The following is a 19,713-nucleotide window of genomic DNA, read 5'->3' as shown; positions in this document are numbered from 1 at the left end:
ATTAAAAAACATAAAAAATATTTCGACCCTCCATCTTTTAGACTACTGGTTCAGTCACTGATCCTATCCACCTTAAGACTACTGTAATATCATCTATGAGGGCACTCCCAAAAAAACTTTGAGAAAATTAAGGATAGTGCAAAACACGGCCGTCAGACTAATTTTCGGACTAAAGAAAAGTGACCACATTAGCCCCTACTATAAACTGCTGCACTGGTTGCCAATTGAGGCACGGACTTTATTCAAGTTTTTCTGTTTTTGCTATAAACTGGTGTGGGGAATGGCCCCAATTTACCTATTACCTCACTTCGAACTTTTCACCCCCACAAGGACAACCAGAAATCGCAACCTCTTTGCCTACCCGAAGATCATAGGTTGCAAATACAGAACCTTTCTGGATAGAACTTTTAAATTTCAAGCTGCCAGACAGCAAACCTGGCTAGGCAACTTCACCGACAAAACCAGGCAGACCTATGGTGCCTTTTGGAAAGAAATCAAGACCGCTCTATTCAATAGATTTATTTCCCAGCCAGACAATGCCCCCCCCCATCCCAAAACCTTTTATCTTTACATTGACACCACACTCTTCACAAATGTATTCTGTTCTACTCTTGAATATTCAGTGTCTCCCTCACCTCCTGTATTCTGTAATTCGCTGACCATCCAGCCCCTTTGATGTAAAATGCTTAAGATTATACTGTAACCTATTTGTAACCTGTAAACACTGATTACTCAGTGACTTTCTACCTGTTCTCACCTTGTAATTCGCTGATTGTACAGCTCTCTTTCACTGTAAACCGCCTAGAAGTCGCAAGATTATGGCGGTATAGAAAAAATAAAGTTGTTATTATTATCTATTTTGTAGTCTGCAAGAGCTCATGCGCTAATCCTGCACCAGTTAGTGCCCACATAGTAACCGATTAGGCATAGCTGCGCCTACTCTTAGCCCCCAAATATGCTCCCAGCACTAAAAAATAAATTGTATTTTTTAGCACGTGGGTAGTACACTTGTATGCAAAAAATACTGAGCACACCCTGTGTTAGTGCTTACTGCAGCTTAGTAAAGGACCCCTAAATATAGAGAAACTGTTGCAGACTATTACTTTACAAATATGACTAGCCAGTGTTAGAGGTCTGCTTTCAGTGCTATTTCTAAAACATTCATTTTAGAACACAGAATATGTAGAATAATACATTTTTTTGTGAGGCTGATGGGGTATATTTCTTCCATCTTTCATTTAAAGAGCAATTTTCAAAGCAATTTTTGCAGACAAAAAAGTATGTTATCTACAATTTAGTAGTCTAAAAATCATTCAACCTATGTCTATATTTAAAAAGGTATATTATGCCAGTTTGAAAAAAAAAAACGTTTTAAAGTGTTTTGCAATGTTTGCAATAGTTTTATTTTTTTGCCTATGCTTTTTAATATCTTTCTAAGTCTTCTGGCTACTTTAGTATCAAAACTTTCTATTATACTGACATTTTGCTGTTACTTCTCACATCACACCTTGTACCAATCTACCACCTTTCCAGGATTATTTATCTGTTGTATCTACTTGATTATCTATCAATAGACTGGTATTAAACCCAGAAAAAAATAGTGGTCTGTTGGATGACTGGTTCCCATCTAAAACCCACGTTGATTCCTCATCTGTTTAATATGGATTTCCAACCAGTCCAGTCATTTCGCTACTTACAAACTCTTCAAAATAATGCTGCTTGTTTTCTGTCATGAACGAGAGGTACCTGGAGTATTCGTGGATTACAATTAGCAGTGGTTCTGGATTACAATTAGCAGTGTTTTTTCTAAATCTTTCTTTCTCCCGTTTGACTACATTAGCTAGTATTAAGATATCTGAATGCTTTAAACTTTCCTATTTTAATTGTAATAATAATAATAATAATAATAATTTTATTCTTATATACCGCCATACCCGGAGAGTTCTAGGCGGTTTACATCAGTTACAGTAGTATCTGCGTTGACACGCAGATTTACAAACAGTTTGAACAATTTTAAACAATTTATCAGCAGTACACAATTTATCAGGTAGAAACAAATGTAAGAGCGGGGTTTACAGCATTTTATCATGTAAAGACAATTTATCCGATGTAAATAGTTTATTGGATATAAGCAGTGTTAATCGAACTTAACAGAGGATGACTGGCGGAGGGGAGATGGGGGAGAGGGGAGCAATTAAGGGGGGGAAGAGCGGGGGTGGGTGGGGGGGGTGTAGTAATGTAAGCGGGGGGGGGGGGGTGTTAGGGGTCTTGTTTGCCGAATAGGTGGGTTTTGAGTGATTTTCTGAAGCCGAGGTAAGTGGGGGCCTCGAGTATCATTTGTGCAAGCCATGGGTTGAGCTTAGCTGCTTGGAAGGCGAAGGTTTTGTCTAGGAATCTTTTAAGGTGGCAGAGTTTTAGAGACGGGAAGGCGAACAGCTGAATTCTACGGGATTTCTTGTTTGTGTTGTAGAGGTTAAAGTGAGAATTAATGTAACTTGGTGCTGAACCATTTATCGATTTGTAGCAGAAGCATGCGAATTTAAAGAGGACTCTAGATTCAAATGGCAGCCAGTGAAGTTGGTGGTAGAAGGGGGTGATGTGTTCCCATTTCTTAAGGCCGAAGATGAGACGCACCGCGGTATTTTGGATTATTTTTAGTCTCATGGTGGTTTTCTTTGTGGCGTTGAGGTATATGATGTTGCAGTAGTCAAGGATGCTGAGGATGGAGGATTGTACAAGTAGGCGAAAAGAGGTGTCGTCAAAGTATTTTTTTTATGGTGCGGAGTTTCCACAGTACGGAGAAGCTTTTCCTGACCATGAGATCGGTGTGGTTTTCTAAGGATAGATTTTTGTCCAGAGTGACTCCCAGTATCTTTAGCGTGGGCTCGAGGGGGAAAGTTTGTCCTTTTAGTTGAATTGAAGTGTCCTTGATTTTGTCCTTGGGGGTGGCTAGGAAGAATTTTGATTTGTCGGGATTGAGTTTCAGTCTAAAAGATAACATCCAGAGTTCGATCTGGTTGAGAATGTTTGTAATGTAGTTGAGTCGTTCTTGTGAGAAATTGGTTAGTGGGATGGCTATTGTGATGTCGTCTGCATAGATGAAAGATTTAAGTTTGAGGTTGTGTAGAAGGTTCCCTAGGGAGGCTAGGTAGATATTGAACAGGGTGGGTGACAGGGGGGAGCCCTGAGGGACCCCGCAGGTATTGTCCCAACTATATGAGAACAAGTTGTTCTTGAGCACCGTGTAGGATCTATTTCTTAGGAACCCCTGGAACCCCTGGAACCAGTAGTTCTTTTTACTTTTGTTTTTTAACTATTATAAACTGCCTTGACCTTAGAAAATGCAATATAGCAAGTTTTAGAATAAACAATAAAGGGCTCATAATCAAAAGTTTAAAGCATCCAAAAACCAGCCTAAGTTGGTACTTGGACGTCCAAGTGCTGATACTCAAAACCAACTTTCTGGACATGCAGCTGCACTTCTAAGCTGCTGTGTGTCCAGAGAGCAAAGGGGCGTCTTGGAAGGTGTGTTATGGGCGGGAATTGGGCGGGCTTTAATCTGGACATACCCCAGCTATAATCAAAACTTTTCTAGAGGGAACTTAGACACAACTCAAACAGGTCTGTCTAACTGCTGGCTTCTAAGTTCCACAAAGGTGCCTTAACTGACAAGAAGACCACTGGAGGATTTAAGGCATGACCCCCCCATCTCCCCCATTACTTCCCCAGTGGTCACGACCCCCCCTCCCACCAACCAAAGATCAGAAAAAAACAAACAAACCCCGTAGGCTTCCCATCAGTTGATCGCGGCAGAAGGAATCCCCATGGAGCCCTACACACACACCCTGATATCCCATACCACCCCCAACATCTCTGCCCCCCACCACATTCCTGGCCACCCCTCCCACATCCCCGGAACAAACAGCAGGAGGGAAGATCATTCCCTCCTGCATACAGGGCCACGTGCTGCAATGGGGCTTCTCCCTCCCAATGTATCTTGGGATGCATTGGGAGGAGGAAGCTCCATTGCAGCACACAGCCCTGCAGACAGGAGGGAGTGAGCTTCCCTCCTGCCATTTGCTCTTCCAAAGGTACAGGGGGTTCCGGGGATGTGGGAGGGTACCCAGGAATGTTAGGATGTGTGTATGTGTATGGTGGGGGCGGGGGGGGGGGGGGTAGAGACGTCGGGGAAGGTATGGGATATCAGGATGTTAGGGGAGATGATGATGGGATGTGAGGGGGGAGGTACATAAGAACATAAGAAGCGCCATCTCCGGATCAGACCTTCGGTCCATCAAGTCCGGCGATCCGCACACGCGGAGGCCCTGCCAGGTATACACCTGGCTTATTTTATAACCAACCATATCTTTATATGCCTCTCTCAAGGAGATATGCATCTAGTTTGCTTTTGAAGCCTAGGACTATCAAGGGAATGGGTGTAGGGCTCAATAGCTCAACTGATCCTGATATGAGGAATCCCCATCAGCTGAGCTGCCAGGAATCCTCCAAAACCGGCTTAGCTGATGGGGATTCCTTCTGCCGTGATCAGACAAGGTAGTTGGTGGGTACATTTACAAAACTTGTTTTTGTATGTTTTTCGTGTTCATTTTCAAAAATAAAAGATAGAAATTTGGCAGCTTTGAAAATGGACATTTTTCCTGCTGAGTTTGTGGATGTTTTACACAAAACGTCCACCTAAGTGTTTAAGCAATTCTAGACTTTGTGAAGCAGCCAATGCAAATGCAGAATTCTGACTGGTTTCTTTCAAAGAGGAGACTTCTAGCTTCCTTTACCTAGGTGACTTAATATAATATTAAAATTGCCAGTCTACTTAAAATGAAGTTATGGTACCTACCCATAGCAGGTATTCTCTGAGGATAGCAAGACATTAGCCATCACTCATGGGTGACATCATTGATGGAGTCTGGAATGAATAACTCCAGCAATTTTTTCCAGAGGTTTTTGAGCAGTTTTACTGCACATATGTGCCTGTTCCCACCTGCTGTTCCCGTGTGGGATCTCCTCTGTAAAATTTCAAATTCAAGTAATATAACTCCTTGAGGAGATAGGTGGGTGACTTATGAGAATGTACTGTATGTTCTACTGTCTTTGGAGAACACCTACTAAAGGTAAGTAAGTTATTTTCTCCAAGTTTAAGCAGGACTGATAAATCCTCACTTAGGGTATTCCCTAGCTAGAGGAATCCCTTTCAAAATCCTCAGATTTAAGCAATTCTAATGATAGATATATCCAAACTAGGCTGGAGGGAGGGACTCATTAGACAAGTTCCACACCCAGGGTATATGGTCTGCTCAGGAGAAGCATTATCAGATAAACCTCCCAGAGCTACGGGCAGTATGTAACACTCTAAAGTCATGGTCTCCAGCCTTTTTCATATAAAGAGCTGCAGTGTGAATACAAGAAAGCTCTGAGAGTCATCAAAAGATTTCAAGCTTACACATACTACTATTTTTGTGAACTGCCTTGATCTGCTTGTTCAGGTTGAGTATTAAACATTAACATAGTAACATAGTAGATGACGGCAGATAACGACCCGAATGGTCCATCCAGTCTGCCCAACCTGATTCAATTTAAATTATTTTAATTTTTTCTTCTTAGCTATTTCTGGGCAAGAATCCAAAGCTCTACCCAGTCCTGTGCTTGGGTTCCAACTGCCATAATTGCCGTCAAAACCTACTCCAGCCCATCTACGCTTTCCCAGCCATTGAAGCCTTCTCCAGCCCAACCTCCCCCAAACGGCCATATACAGACACAGACCTTGCAAATCTGCCCAGTACTGGCCTTAGTTCAATATTTAATATTATTTTCTGATTCAAGATCCTCTGTGTTCATCCCACACTTCTTTGAACTCAGTCACCGTTTTTCTCTCCACCACCTCTCTCTTGAATCTACCACCCCTCAACCTCAAATTATGTTCACTGGTTTTAACATTTTCCTTTCTCTGGAAAAGATTTTGTTCTACGTTAATAACCTTCAAGTATTTGAACGTCTGAATCATATCTCTCCTGTCCCTCCTTTCCTCTAGGGTATACATATTCAGGGCTTCCAGTCTCTCCTCATACGTCTTCTGGCACAAGCCTCCTATCATTTTCATTGCCCTCCTCTGGACCGCTTCAAGTCTTCTTACGTCCTCTGCTAGATATGGTCTTCAAAACTGAACACAATACTCCAAGTGGGGCCTCACCAATGACCTGTACAGGGGCATCAACACCTTCTTCTTTCTACTGGCTACGCCTCTCTTTATATAGCCCAGCATCCTTCTGGCAGCAGCCACCGCCTCGTCACACTGTTTTTTCGCCTTTAGATCTTCAGACACTATCACTCCAAGGTCCCTCTCCCCGTCCGTGCATAACAGCTTCTCATCTCCCAGCATATACGGTTCCTTCAGATTATTAATCCCCAAATGCATTACTCTGCATTTCTTTGCATTGAATTTTAGTTGCCAGGCATTAGACCATTCCTCTAACTTTTGCAGATCTTTTTTTATATTTTCCACTCCCTCTTCGGTGTCTACTGTTACAAATCTTGGTATCATCTGCAAAAAGGCACACTTTTCCTTCTAACCCTTCAGCAATGTCACTCACAAACATACTGAACAGGATCGGCCCCAGCACTGAACCCTGAGGGACTCCACTATTCACCTTTCCTTCCTCCAAGCGACTTCCATTAACCACCACCCTCTGGCGTCTGTCCGACAGCCAGTTTCTAACCCAGTTCACCACTTTGGATCCCAACTTCAGCTCTTCAAGTTTGTTCAACAGCCTCCTATGAGGAACCGTATCAAAGGCTTTGCTGAAATCTAAGTAAATTACATCTAGCATATGTTCTCGATCCATCTCTCCAGTCAACCAATCAAAAAATTCAATCAGGTTCGTTTGGCACGATTTACCTTTTGTGAAGCCATGTTGCCTCGGATTCTGTAACCCATTAGATTCAAGGAAGTACATTATCCTTTCAGCAACACTTCCATTATTTTTCCAACAACCGAAGTGAGGTTCACCGGCCTGTAGTTTCCCACTCATCCCTGTGACCACTTTTGTGAATAGGGACCACATCCGCTCTCCTCCAATCCCCAGAAACCACTCCCATCTCCAGAGATTTGTTGAATAAGTCTTTAATAGGACCTGCCAGAACCTCTCTGAGCTCCCTCAGTATCCTGGGATGGATCCCATCTGGTCCCATCGCTTTGTCCACCTTCAGTTTTTCAAGTTGATCATAAACACTCTCCTCTGTGAACGGCACAGAATCTACTCCATTTTCTCATGTAACTTTGCCAGACAATCTTGGTCCTTCTCCAGGATTTTCTTCTGTGAACACAGAACATAAGTATTTGTTTATCACATTTGCTTTTTCCTCATCACTCTCCACATATCAGTTCCCAGAATCTTTTAGTTTAGCAATTCCATTTTTTATCTTCCTCCTTTCACTAGTATATCTGAAAATATTTTTGTCTCCCTTTTTTACATTTTTAGCCTTTTGTTCTTCCGCCTGTGCTTTCGCCAGATGTCTCTCTCTCTTGGCTTCTTTCAGTTTCACCCTGTAGTCCTTTCTGCATTCCTCTTCTTGGGTTTTTTTATATTTCACGAACGCCAACAATTAATACTAACATTAATTTTATAACACTTCAAGTATATATTTAAAAACACTTTATTTTGGATGGTCAACAGTAGCATTCCATAAATGAGACATCTGAATACACTTAAGAGATTGCAGTTATTATTGAAATTAATACATTTACAGGATTTGAAGAACATTTTTCAGCCAACTGTTTGAGGGCTGAAATTGAGAACTTCAGGGGCTGTGCGCTGAAGACCACTGCTCTAAGGGCTTTTAGAGGTCAATTATCTGATAAGGTTGTTCTGATTCAAATAGATAAAAGAGTGGTGGCTTTAGCTACAATGCAGGCTGGGACATCTAGGCCCTCTTCTGTCTGGGATCAGAGACAGACTCCTATTGAATTAGGAGGAACAGGAAGGTGGAGGATACCTGTTTGTCTTTGGGATTAACAGGATCTCCAGTGCCTGATAAGGCTGGGCTGGCGAGTGTCACTGCTGCTTTATGAGCATAGAAGCCTCTTGCAATTTCTGACGAGATTGTCTCAATGGTATGGCAGTAGGCTTTTCTTGTACATCAAGACTTAGGTCTGAGACCTTCAACCTAATGAGTCTGTGGGTACCCATAGCATAAGTTCTTGATACTTTATAAAAAAAAATCATAGGTTGTATGGATCATGTATTTCTACAGTATTTCCTTTTAATTACCAATAAGCAGAATTCTTCTACCTTCTCCCTAGGAAGAACATCAGCAAGTTCTGCTATACTGTACACAATGTTGTGCAAGTACATCCGATGCTATATAGGAAGTGAGCACAGAATTTTGAAACAATCTTTTCCTAAAAGATTCCCTTGTCCTACCCTTCCCACCCTGGAGACGCTATAGAGTGAGAGTCTTGAAACTTTCAGTTCCTTTGAAAGTGGATTCTAAAACTTTCCTGCTCTCATATAAACCCAGCTATGTCCACCTGGAAAGCAACTCTTATCTCTTTCTACTTCTGACTCTATAGGGACATTTCTGAAAATGTATGTTTTTTTAAATTAAATGAATAAAACTGTTGCATATATCTTATAGTTCATTGTAATTAGCTTTGTATCATTTCCTATTTCCTCCCTCTCACACCCTGCATATCTTTATCCTTCCATACTCCAGGCTGGGTGACTCTTTCTCCCCTCCTCCTTAAGAAATAAACAGCCTAAAGCTTGTTAACCTAAACCCATTCCCTGTTCTCATAAGCACAGCTATTTCTAGCTGGAAAACAACTCATCTCTTGCTACTTCTGACTGTCTACCAGGAACATTTACTTCTGACAAATGCCCCTAGTTAAAGTACAGGCTACCTTCTAGGAGATCTCCATAGCTGCACTGTGAACTCAGCCTAGGCCCCCCCATCCAGCCTCCCCCTCATCCCACCCAACCCTAGGCTCACATTACATATATAGATCCACTCACCAATCACCCCCAACACCCTCCACCTGTTACCCAGCCAAATCCAACCTACACAGAAAAAAGGTAACAAAATAAAAAATTTTATTCAACAACCCAAATGTTATACCTTATACTTATAATAATCTTACCCATCATGTGCTGTCCTGTCCCAGTCATCAACCAGGGCAGATACACTGACCCAATAAATTCTTCTCAGAATAAACCATCCCAACACAGCCCCCACAACCTAAAAGACATCCCTATTTTCTCATACACCCTCACAACTAAAAATCTATCTATCACCCTCATAAATATCAAATCAGTAAATAACAAAGGCATCATACCAAATGACCTCACAGATAAAAACTGGGACATATTCCAGATTCTAAAACTTGGCTTAAAGGCAATGATGGAGTTACACTAGATATATGTCCCTTAGGCTATCAAGCTTTAGCAGGCTCCCATACACACAAAAAAGGAGGAGTAACAGCCATTACCTGCCCATGACCAATCAATTACAGAGAAGTATACATTGGCACTAGATCCCAATATGTCACATTATAATAAAAACTTGTATTGAAAAAACATGCACTGTAAGGATAACTATGCCAAATTGTAACCGGGAAACTATATTTGTTGATACTAGACTCTTAGTTTGTATCAAGTTAGGATACAACCTTGTATTGTAATCTTGTACTGTAATTATTTCAAATTATAATCTGTTAACCATATAATATGTATGCTTAACCTGCAACCCATTCTGAGCTCTTTGGGGACAACGGGATAGAAAACAAGTTAATTAAATAAATTCAATGTTAAGGAAGCTGCTGCTTTTCAAATCCAGAAGGGTTCTGGACTCTGCAAACCCACTTCAGGAGTCTATGAATCTCAGACTCCCTTGGTAGGTCAAGCAACTGGAAGATATCAAATGTTGCTGCCCTGGACTCCTACTCAGCCTCTAACTGAAATGGGATGGCCTAAGCCATCTCCTGGACAAAATCAATGAAAGAGTTCCACAGGTGGAGATTTGTACTAGAGAATGACACGGGGAAAAAATATGTCCCCGTCACTGCACCGTCCCCGGCCCACCATCCTCTGCACCGCCCCGTCACCGCCGTTCCCTTCACCGCCCCGTCACCGTCACCGCCATCCCTTTCACCGCCCCATCACCGCCACCCCATTCACCGCCCCCGTCTAGCACCCATCTTCTTCCCTCCGTTCCCCCATAGTCTGGCATCTGTCTTCTTCCCTTCCAGCGTCTTCTCCCCACTCTGCCTTCCACATTTCCTTTCAGGGTCTGTTCCTCTCTACCCTCTTTCAATGTCTGTTCTATTCCTTTCCACCACCACCCTTCCCTCCCTCCTTTACCATCTGTTCCTTTCTACCACCCTTCTTTCATATCTTCTATCAGTCCCCCCACCATCACTAGCAGTCTCTCTTCTCCCTTACCATGAGCAAATAGAAATTCTGAAAATTGTATTGCTGAGGCATTATTTCTAGTACGCCTTTTTTTCCAGATGGATAATGACATCAATTTTATAATTCTTACTGTCTGCTCTGATTTCATTCACAATTTGGTTTGTGTTTTGTACCTGAGGATTCCATGAGGCATTTAACCTTTTCCTGTCTTCTGTGATTTCAAGTTGATTCCTTCAATTATGGAGTCTCAAGGCAGTAGCAGTTTTCTATTTTGGGCTCTTTTGACATTGTTTAAGGGATTTCTTGTACATTTGGTGCTGGTCTTCTTTGATGAGGTCACTTCAGAATCTATTTCCAAGGAAGAGAAACTTTTTCCCTTTCACCCCCTCCTTCCTTGTGTGAGCCGGAACATGCGGTCCCCGCAAGCAAGTAATTTTATATCATTTTCATTCTATTCATTCATAGAAATTAAAGTCTAGATAATGCCAGTCACATAACAAAACATGATTTTACAAAAATAATTCCCTGCACAGTCAAGCCTGCAAGGATTACTAGATGTCTTTCAGCAGCTCCCCTCCCTCCCTCCCCCTTACCTTTGTGGCCAAGTCAAAATGATCTACCAACAATAAAAATTTTAAAAACACAAAGCACGCTGTACGCAGAGAAAATGTTAATTATCATTTATATTCCATGGGTTTTCAAAGAGGTCAAGGCAGATGACTTTATGCAATATCACCTCAGTAACAACTATACAAAAATAGACAAATATTCCCCCTCCCTTTTTACTAAACTGCGATAGCGGTTTTTAGCGCAGGGAGCTGCGCAGAATGCCCCACGCTGCTCTCGACGGTCATAGGCTCCCTGCGCTAAAAACCGCTATTGCGTTTTAGTAAAAGGGGGCCATAGTGCAAAATATAGACAGAAGATATAAATTCTCAAAATGGACACATTTTGATCACTAAGTTGAAAATAAAATCATTTTTCCTACCTTTTTGTCTGGTGATTTCATGAGTCTCTGGTCCTTCTTCTGGTCCTTCTTTCTTCTCCTGCCCCCCCCCTCTTTCTTTCTCTCTCCCCCTGGCTCCCCTCTTTCTTTCTGCCTTTCTTTCTCTCCCCCTTGACCCCCTCTTTATTTCTGCCTTTCTTTCTCTCTTCCCCTGGCCTCCCTCTTTATTTCTCTCTCCCCTTGGCCCTCCTCTTTCTTTCTGCCTTTCTTTCTCTCCCTCTTGACTCCCTCTTTATTTCTGCCTTTCTTTCTCTCTCCCCTGACCCCTCTTTATTTTTTCCTTTCTTTCTCTCTCCCCCTAGCTCCCACAAAGCCATCGTGCCAATTTCTCCACTTCCACGATTCCTACCCTCACCCCCAAGCCAGCAGCCGATTTCTCCCTGCTCCTTCCCCGATATCCTGATGTCCTGAACTTCATCGGGCAGCAGCAGCATTCACAATTCACTGCTGTTGCCCGCTTCAGGCCTTCCTCTCTGTCGGGTCCTGTCTTCATGAAAACAGGAAATAGGCAGCACCCGGCAGAGAACAAGGCCTGAAGCCGGCAACAGCAGTGAATTGTAAACGCTGCTGCTACCCGAAGAAGGTAATGGAGCACGAGGCAGACCGCTTCTCCCCCCTCCCAGCCGAACCCCCGCTGACCCTCCTATCTCTCCCCCCCAAGTGAACCTTTCCGACCCTCCCAGCGAAAGCAGCAAACCTCCCTCCAGTAGCGTCGGCTTTCTCCTCCCTCTGCCGCGTCACTGATGGACCCATTGAGACCGAAATTTCTGATGCTGATGGAACAGTTATGTCCCTAAAAGCTTCTCATATTGCTTTCCTCTATCACAAATCCCTCTCTGATCTCTGTGAAGGATCATGGTTGGGTTCCAGGTATTGCAGGATCCAAGAAAGTGTATCCAAAACAGATATGATCCTGTTGCACCAAAAGCAACTTTTTTAAACTGCTGAAAGTCTTCTTTTTGGACATATCTTACCTAAAAATAACTAGCAAAATCAAACTCTTTAATAGTGAGAAGCACCTTTAATAGGAGCTCAACGCTATGCCTGACTCAGACTGAGCTAAGGCAGATTACAAAACAGAATTTCAAACTCATTCGAAAAGCCTAACTAAGGAGGCTAAGAGGGAAAATTAATCTGCACTACAGCAAAATGGCTTAAAATTAGAACCATGTGCTTAATCGATTGCTCTGTGAAAAAAGAAAGTCTTAGGAGGTCTCACACAGCAACACATTTGGGAACAGGGGTGCATGTGTGGTAGAACTGCTTAAAAGCTTCAGAAAAAAATTGCTGCAGCAGTACTTCCTGTGCTGGGCTCCATCTATGACACATCATCCAAGAGAAAAGATTTATCAGCTCTGCTTGTCCTCTGAGATTACTAAGAACTGAAGCATAGCCCAAAACCCATAATCAAGCCTAACATATTTAAACCTATTAGACACATAAAAAGAACTAGTTACTTCTACCTACATTTAGTGGCACCATTCCTCACTGATATCTGTACATTTATATTTTCAAAAATGTGCACTTTTAAGAAAAGAATATCTGCACAAAAAATGAGAGAGATGTATGTGCAGATACTTTTCCTGGCTTTTATGGCTCATCATTGTAAACTACTTAAAGCTGTTTACATGTTATAAAGAAAGTACATGCATACCATCCTTTGAAAAATGGTGTAACTTATGCACACATTTGAAGCATAAGTTAGTTGGCATGTTCTATAATTATCTTAATAGAAAAGAGTGGGGGGTTTTAGTCCAAGCACTGTGACTGGAAATTAAAACCCCTATGACTGGAATTGCAATAAGATTATTGCAATTGGAAACATTAGGATTGTTTGAATTTTTCATTCTGGTGGGAAACTGTATGTCAATATTACAGGTTTGAAAGAGAGATGTCAGAAAAATCTGGGGAGTTTCGAAAATTTAAAGAAACATGGGGTCCACTAGATACATATGTTAATTTTCTTTAAGCATACTCACATATAATATACCCTTTTGGACTTGGTTTCAGTTCAAAATCTTTTTATACACATACAGGAGGTGGGTGGGGGGTGGGCTTATTTTGGGGGGTTGGTCTTAAGTTATTTATGTATAGTTTCTTGGTGTTTCTGAACATATTGCTAATTTATGTAAATTTTCTTACACTGTGCATCAGCTATATTTTAATGTTGGACAGGAGGAAAAGGAAAGAGGTGCTGCTGGACAGGGGGAAGGTAAAACAAAGGGAGAAGGGCTGCTGCTGCATAAGGAGAGCAGTGAAGGGGTGGTGGTTGACACAGGGGAGGTAAAAGGAAGGGAAAATGGACAGGGGGAGCAGGCAAGGGATGGTGATGGACAGCCAAGGAAAAAGAAAGGCAGAAAGAAAGAAAGCGGCTAAGGAGAGAGAGAGAAAGAAATAAAGACAGACACACACACATATGTTCTAGCACCTGTTAATGTAACGGGCTTAAAGACTAGTCAGCTATATTTTGCTATATAAAATTAATAAACAATTTAAAAAAAAACAAAAAAACCCTACAACAGTCCCATTTCATTTGCAAATTATTTAAACTCATTAAGTTAATTTTTTTTTCAAAAGGAAGTTATTAAAGAAACTCCTTGACAAATAAACTGTAGCTTATTAGCAATAATTCTCCCCTAATAGAAGATATCTTTTAAAAAACGGCCCTGATTAAGCATTTAAATTTGAAGCATGTTTTAATTTTACATTTATTCTTAAAAAGAATTAGACTACTCCTTACTTTTTCTAGTTCCTTCCAGTCATAATTTGTGTTTCCAATCACCATTGCTTGCAGTTCATTGGGCTGAAAGAGCTGAAGAACTTTACCTCCACAAACCTTGTGAAAGCCTGCATGAAATGCATCAAATAAGGAAGCCACGGATTTATTGAATATATAGTCCACATAGGCTTCTACATATTCCTGCCTGTAAATTTGGAACAAAAAATAAAACAGTTTTATATTATACAAATATCTATCTTTAAAGTTGTTTGTTGCTACTTTATGCCAATGTTTATGTTATATAAAATACAGCAAAAGAGTAGATTTTCTTACAAACAATTTTGAAAGCCTTTTATTCAGGTAAATAGCAGTGTGAAAAATGCTTTCACTCATTCCAGCTGAAATTATATGCAAGCAGTGACATAGCGAGGGTGGGTGGCGCCTCTCCCCTGCGCATGCGCGCCCCCTTCCTTTCCTCGTACCTCTTTAATTTTCCTGGCGTAAGGAGCATCACGAACTTGCTGCCCGTGTTGTATCAGCTCTCCCTCTATCACTTCTTATGCACGGGACCTGGAAGTGACATCAGAGAGTTGACACTGACATGAGCAGCAAGTTCAAAATGCTGCTCATGCCAAGAAAATTATAGAGGTTCGAGGGAAGGGGCGCACGGCAGGGGAGGGGCTGGGAAAAAGCAGGGGGGTGGAGAGGACGATGGGTGCCTGCGCTCCCACCAAGATGGCACCCAGGGCGGACCACCCCCTTCCCCCCTTATTACGCCACTGTATGCGAGTTTTCATATAGCAAATCAATGGGAGGCGCTCCTGGCATTACATTTAGGCATTACGTTTAGGGGTAACAAAATCTAAGGGCTCCTTTTACAAAGCCGCGCTAGCGGGTTTAACAAGCGCAACTTCATCACACGCTAACCACCGCGCTGGCCGAAAAACTACCGCCTGCTCAAGAGGAGGCGGTAGCGGCTAGCGCGGCCGGCGGTTTAGTGCACGCTATTATACGCGTTAAACTGCTAGCACGGCTTTGTAAAAGGAGCCCTAAGTGTATTGTTTCTCAGCCCAAAAAACAGGTACAAAGACTATGGGTACCCCATGAGCAATTTTAATTTAATTTCAGTTTATATACAGCATTGTCCCAAACAAGTCCAAAGAAAATGAAACTTGGTTATTAAAATTCAATCAATACGACTTTTGGCATGTGACCCCTTTATATTTAAAGTTTTATTGGTTACCCATTAAGTTTTGCATTCAATTTAAATTTCTCAGTTTAACACAGATCTCTTTATAGAAATAATTATTTGAGCTCCTTTATATATTTATTTGAGCATCTTTATTTGAGCTCCGTGAATATTTCATGTAAGATAAATGTCCCAACAAAGATTGGCGGTTCCACTGCGCAGATGGAAAAAATATATCTTATCTGATATTTTCTTTCCTTTAGTGACCATCTACCAGCAGGTAGAATCAGAGAGCATTAAACTACGGTAAGTTCTGTCACACAGGATGTCATGCCCTAAATAAACGAGCCTAAACAAAATAAAAATTGCATATGAAAGACTCAATATTAAACAAATTATCCTAAAAGCAAAATGATATGAAAAAAAAATTTGTGAACTTAAAAAATGGTAAGAGGTAACCAAATTGGCTATTCAAAGCAAGCAAGAAACAAGAACCATAGAGGGGCAAAATCGAAAGGGACATCTAAGTCCGTTTACATCCATCTCGCAAGTCATCCAAAGTTAAAAAGAGCCTAAGACATATTTTCAAAAGAGACGTCCAACTTTTTTTTCGTTTCGAAAATCGTCTAATTATACGACCTGCCGATCTGATCATCCAAGCCGCTAAATCGTACATTTTTATACCACATTTCCGTCCAAGTCCAAAACGCCTAGAACAAACCCTGTTGGATGTGGGAAGGGTCTGCAAAGTGATGGACTGCACACCCAGACATGCCACCTAAATAGTGGGGTACCTTTTTGTGAAGTGCTGTGAACTTCACAAAAAGAGTGCCATGGCTTCTCCTCCCTACAGCTCCCTTATAGGTCACGGTGAGCCCCCAAACCACCTCCAGAATCCCCTAGACCTACTTATCTACCACCCTAATAGCCACTTATATGCCAGTAAAAAAGGGTTTTGGGGGTGTATTGGGCAGTGCACATGTTTAAGTATCAATGCAGTGATTACAGGGGCTTATGGGTATGGGTCCTCTTCTCTATGGGTCCCTAGCCCACCCCCAAGATGACTTAAGCTGCCTCTGGGCTGGACGACTAAGCTTTCCTATGCTAGGCAGCCAGGTGATGATAGTCTGGAGGCTGAAATTTAAAGTTGTGAATAAAATTTTTATGGGGGTTGGGGGGGTTGGTGATCACTGGGGTAGTGTGTGGGGGTCTGTGTTATGTGTTTGAAGTGCTTATCTGATGAGTTTAGGTGGGTTTTTGTAACTTAGACCATGTTTTACATGGTCTAAGTCACAACGTCCAAGTTCCATCGATCCTGGGCTGTATAACTTTCGGTTATACATGCTGTATGACTAAGTCTAAGCCGGCCCATGTCCCGCTCTCGATACGCCTTCCGAAACTCCCCGTTTAGCTTTGGACGTTGAGCGGCACTATGAAAGCCTAGGTCATTTAGAAATACGTCCAAAACCCATTTTTATTTTCGGCGCGTGGACGTTTTTGAGAAATGTTCGTCCAAGTGCCGACTTAGGCTGGTTTTTGGACATTTTTCTCTTTCGATTATGAGCCCCATAGTGTTCAGTAAAGGGCTAATGAAATTTCAGGTCCGTTTTCTTGTTCCATTTCCCATTTTTGTTATTAAAGTTTTTAATTTGAAGGTCTGGTCTTCTCTGCTCCTCTGATGCTCCTTGGTCAGCCAGTGTTTCTCATAACAAAGCAGAAGGATAATTAGTGAGAACAATGATATAAGGAGAACTCCTCCCTCACAGCCACTAGATATGAATCTGACAACAATCAGAACTTGATGATGCCAGAAGGCCAACTATCTAAGAAAAGGAAAAGGGAGGGACTCTGGATTCAATAATAATAACAACAACAACAACAGTTTATATACTGCAGGACCGTGAAGTTCTATGCGGTTTACAATGATTAAAAGATGTTACAGATTGAGTAGAATTAACAAAGTTCAGAGTTAGTGATTAACAGTTCTAAATATCATTTGTTGAGGACAAGATTGTATAGGTCAGTTACCTAAGTACTTCAGGAACAAAATGTGTTTTTAGGCGTTTCCTGAATTTCCTATAAGTAGTATGCATGAGCAGTTGTTCCATTTACCCCATAATGCTGCTTGATGTGAGAAAGATGTTGGTGATGACTTTTAAATTTACAACCTCTAAACGGTGGAGAAACAAAGTTCAGATGTGAGCTTCTCCTATGTCTGTTGGTTGTGAAAGAGAAAAGGTCTGTTATATATTTAGGGGCTAAGCCATAAAGTACCTTGAAGCAAAAACAACCAAACTTGAATTTCACATGTGCCTCCATCGGCAGCCAGTGTAGAAGTCGATAGGAAGGTGTTACATGATCAAACTTCTACAAGATTCAACTGCTATGACTAAAGGAAAGAAAATTATCAGGTAAGACATAATTTTTCCTTCCATGTCATCAGCAGCAGATGAATTCACAGACTTCTGAGATGTAGCAAAGCAGTCCTCATTAGGGTGGGATAGTGAAAGTTATGCAGCGGAGCCAATGTCATAAAGGAGGCTAGTGAGCTAGCTACTACCTAGAGGTTTAGAACCAGTGTCCACATGTTCTGAAGGAAGATATCCTTCACCTACAGATTTGGGAACTAAAGATTAGATTAGAAAAAAGCCATTCACTGTCGCTGACTAGAAGAGGATAAGGGCTCATAGCCACCACATAGTTGTGGATAACCAGCCTAAGAAAAACAGACCAGACCAGACACACAGTAGAAGGCAGCTATAAAGAGAGATGTAGAAATGAAGACAGATCCACACCTCTACGACGAGAACGAAAATCCAAATGCAAGAGTTGTAGGGCAGAGATGTCATCAGCCAGGAAGTTGTTCAACAAATAAATCTTTATTGGGTCTGCTATTAGTCTAGACTTGACACAGCCAGTGTTTCGGTAGCTCTTGCCTTTTTCAAGAATCTACAAAACATATCAATAAAGAGGGACCAGAGAATTGCAACTGAGCAATGAAATGGAGCCCATGCTCAAGCGAGGAGGTATGGACCACCAATCGCTATGAAACTGAACTCCAAATCCAATATTGCAAGGAGCTAAGCTGAACTAATACAGCCAGAGAAGAGGTCCTAGGCCAAGATAGAACACTTTGGAATAACCCATCGCTGAGTGTTCAACATCCTTTGCCTCACGACTTCCCCTTTTCTGGATCTGCCTAGGCCAAGATAAACATATAGATAGCAGATCTTATTCTGTGACAGAGCGAGTAGATCAGTGCCTATATTTAGCACTGTAAACTGCATAATACCGCATATCAAATGAAATACAGTGGTACCTCAGTTTGCGAATGCACCAGTTTGCGAGTGTTTTGCAAGACGAGCAAAACATTCGCAAAATCGACGCCTCGTAAACTGAGTGTGCCTCAATTTACGAGCGCCCCCCCCCCACGATCCGGCACCCTCCCCCCCCACGATCCAGCACCCTCCGCTCACGTCGCACCCCCTCCTCGCCACGATCCGGCATCCCCCAGGCATCCACCCACCCACCCGATCACATTTCTTGCCCCTGTTTGGCACCGGCACCAACGCACAGGAATCTCAGAGAGAACGGGAACCCGAAGGCCTTGAGCATGCGCAGATGCTCAAGGCCCAGCGCGAAGGAGGCATATCTTCGGGCACCGGCATATCCTGTGCGTTGGTGCCGGTGCCAATCGGGGGTAAGAAATGTGATCGGGTGGGTGGTGGATGCCTAGGGGATGCCGGATCGCGGCGGGGAGAGGGTGCGACGTGAGCGGGGGAGGGGTCGCCGGACCGCGGGGGGGGGAACGAGCGGGGGGCCTTCATGAGCGGGGGGAGCATTGCCGGTTCTTGGGGGGGGGGAGCAGCGCCGCTGGCCTCGGGGAGGGGGGGTGGGAACGTATCAAACTGAGTTTCCATTATTTCCTATGGGGAAACTCGCTTTGATATACGAGTATTTTGGTTTACGAGCATGCTTCTGGAACGAATTATGCTCGTAAACCAAGGTACCAATGTAAATCTAATCCAATGAATAAGACTACATAAAACACAACATGCAGTTGATATGAGAACTAACATATGAGTACAATGACCAGTAATATGTTCCAGCATATTCTCAAATATAGCTCACCAGATTAACAAGTAACTGACCTCAGGATTTACACCCAGGAAAGGATAAAAAGGGAGAGACTCTAGAGGAGGCAACGTGAGCTGCCTTTTATTTTTATCATTATTAGCTCAGTGATGTAACCAATTCAAATGTGACACAATTCTATTGAAGTGGCAGAAATGATACTAAGAAATCAATTATTTTCCACCACAGTTCAGACAGAAAGCAAATCTGCTTTTAAAACTCACAGTGACCAAAATCACTACTC

General features: G+C 42.2%; 1 protein-coding gene across 2 annotated transcripts in view; it reads right to left on the bottom strand.

Moving 5' to 3' along the window:
* HERC4 (HECT and RLD domain containing E3 ubiquitin protein ligase 4) overlaps positions 1-19,713 on the bottom strand; it is a 230,565-nt gene that overhangs the window by 12,432 nt on the left and 198,420 nt on the right. For both annotated transcript variants that reach the window (XM_033942823.1, XM_033942822.1), the window contains one exon: positions 14,168-14,351. In XM_033942823.1, the coding sequence (XP_033798714.1) occupies positions 14,168-14,351 (184 nt within the window). The remainder of the gene's footprint in view (positions 1-14,167; positions 14,352-19,713) is intronic.

Source organism: Geotrypetes seraphini, chromosome 4 (genome assembly GCF_902459505.1).
Source record: "Geotrypetes seraphini chromosome 4, aGeoSer1.1, whole genome shotgun sequence".
NCBI lineage: Eukaryota > Metazoa > Chordata > Amphibia > Gymnophiona > Dermophiidae > Geotrypetes > Geotrypetes seraphini.
This window is presented reverse-complemented; position numbering and strand designations above follow the sequence as displayed.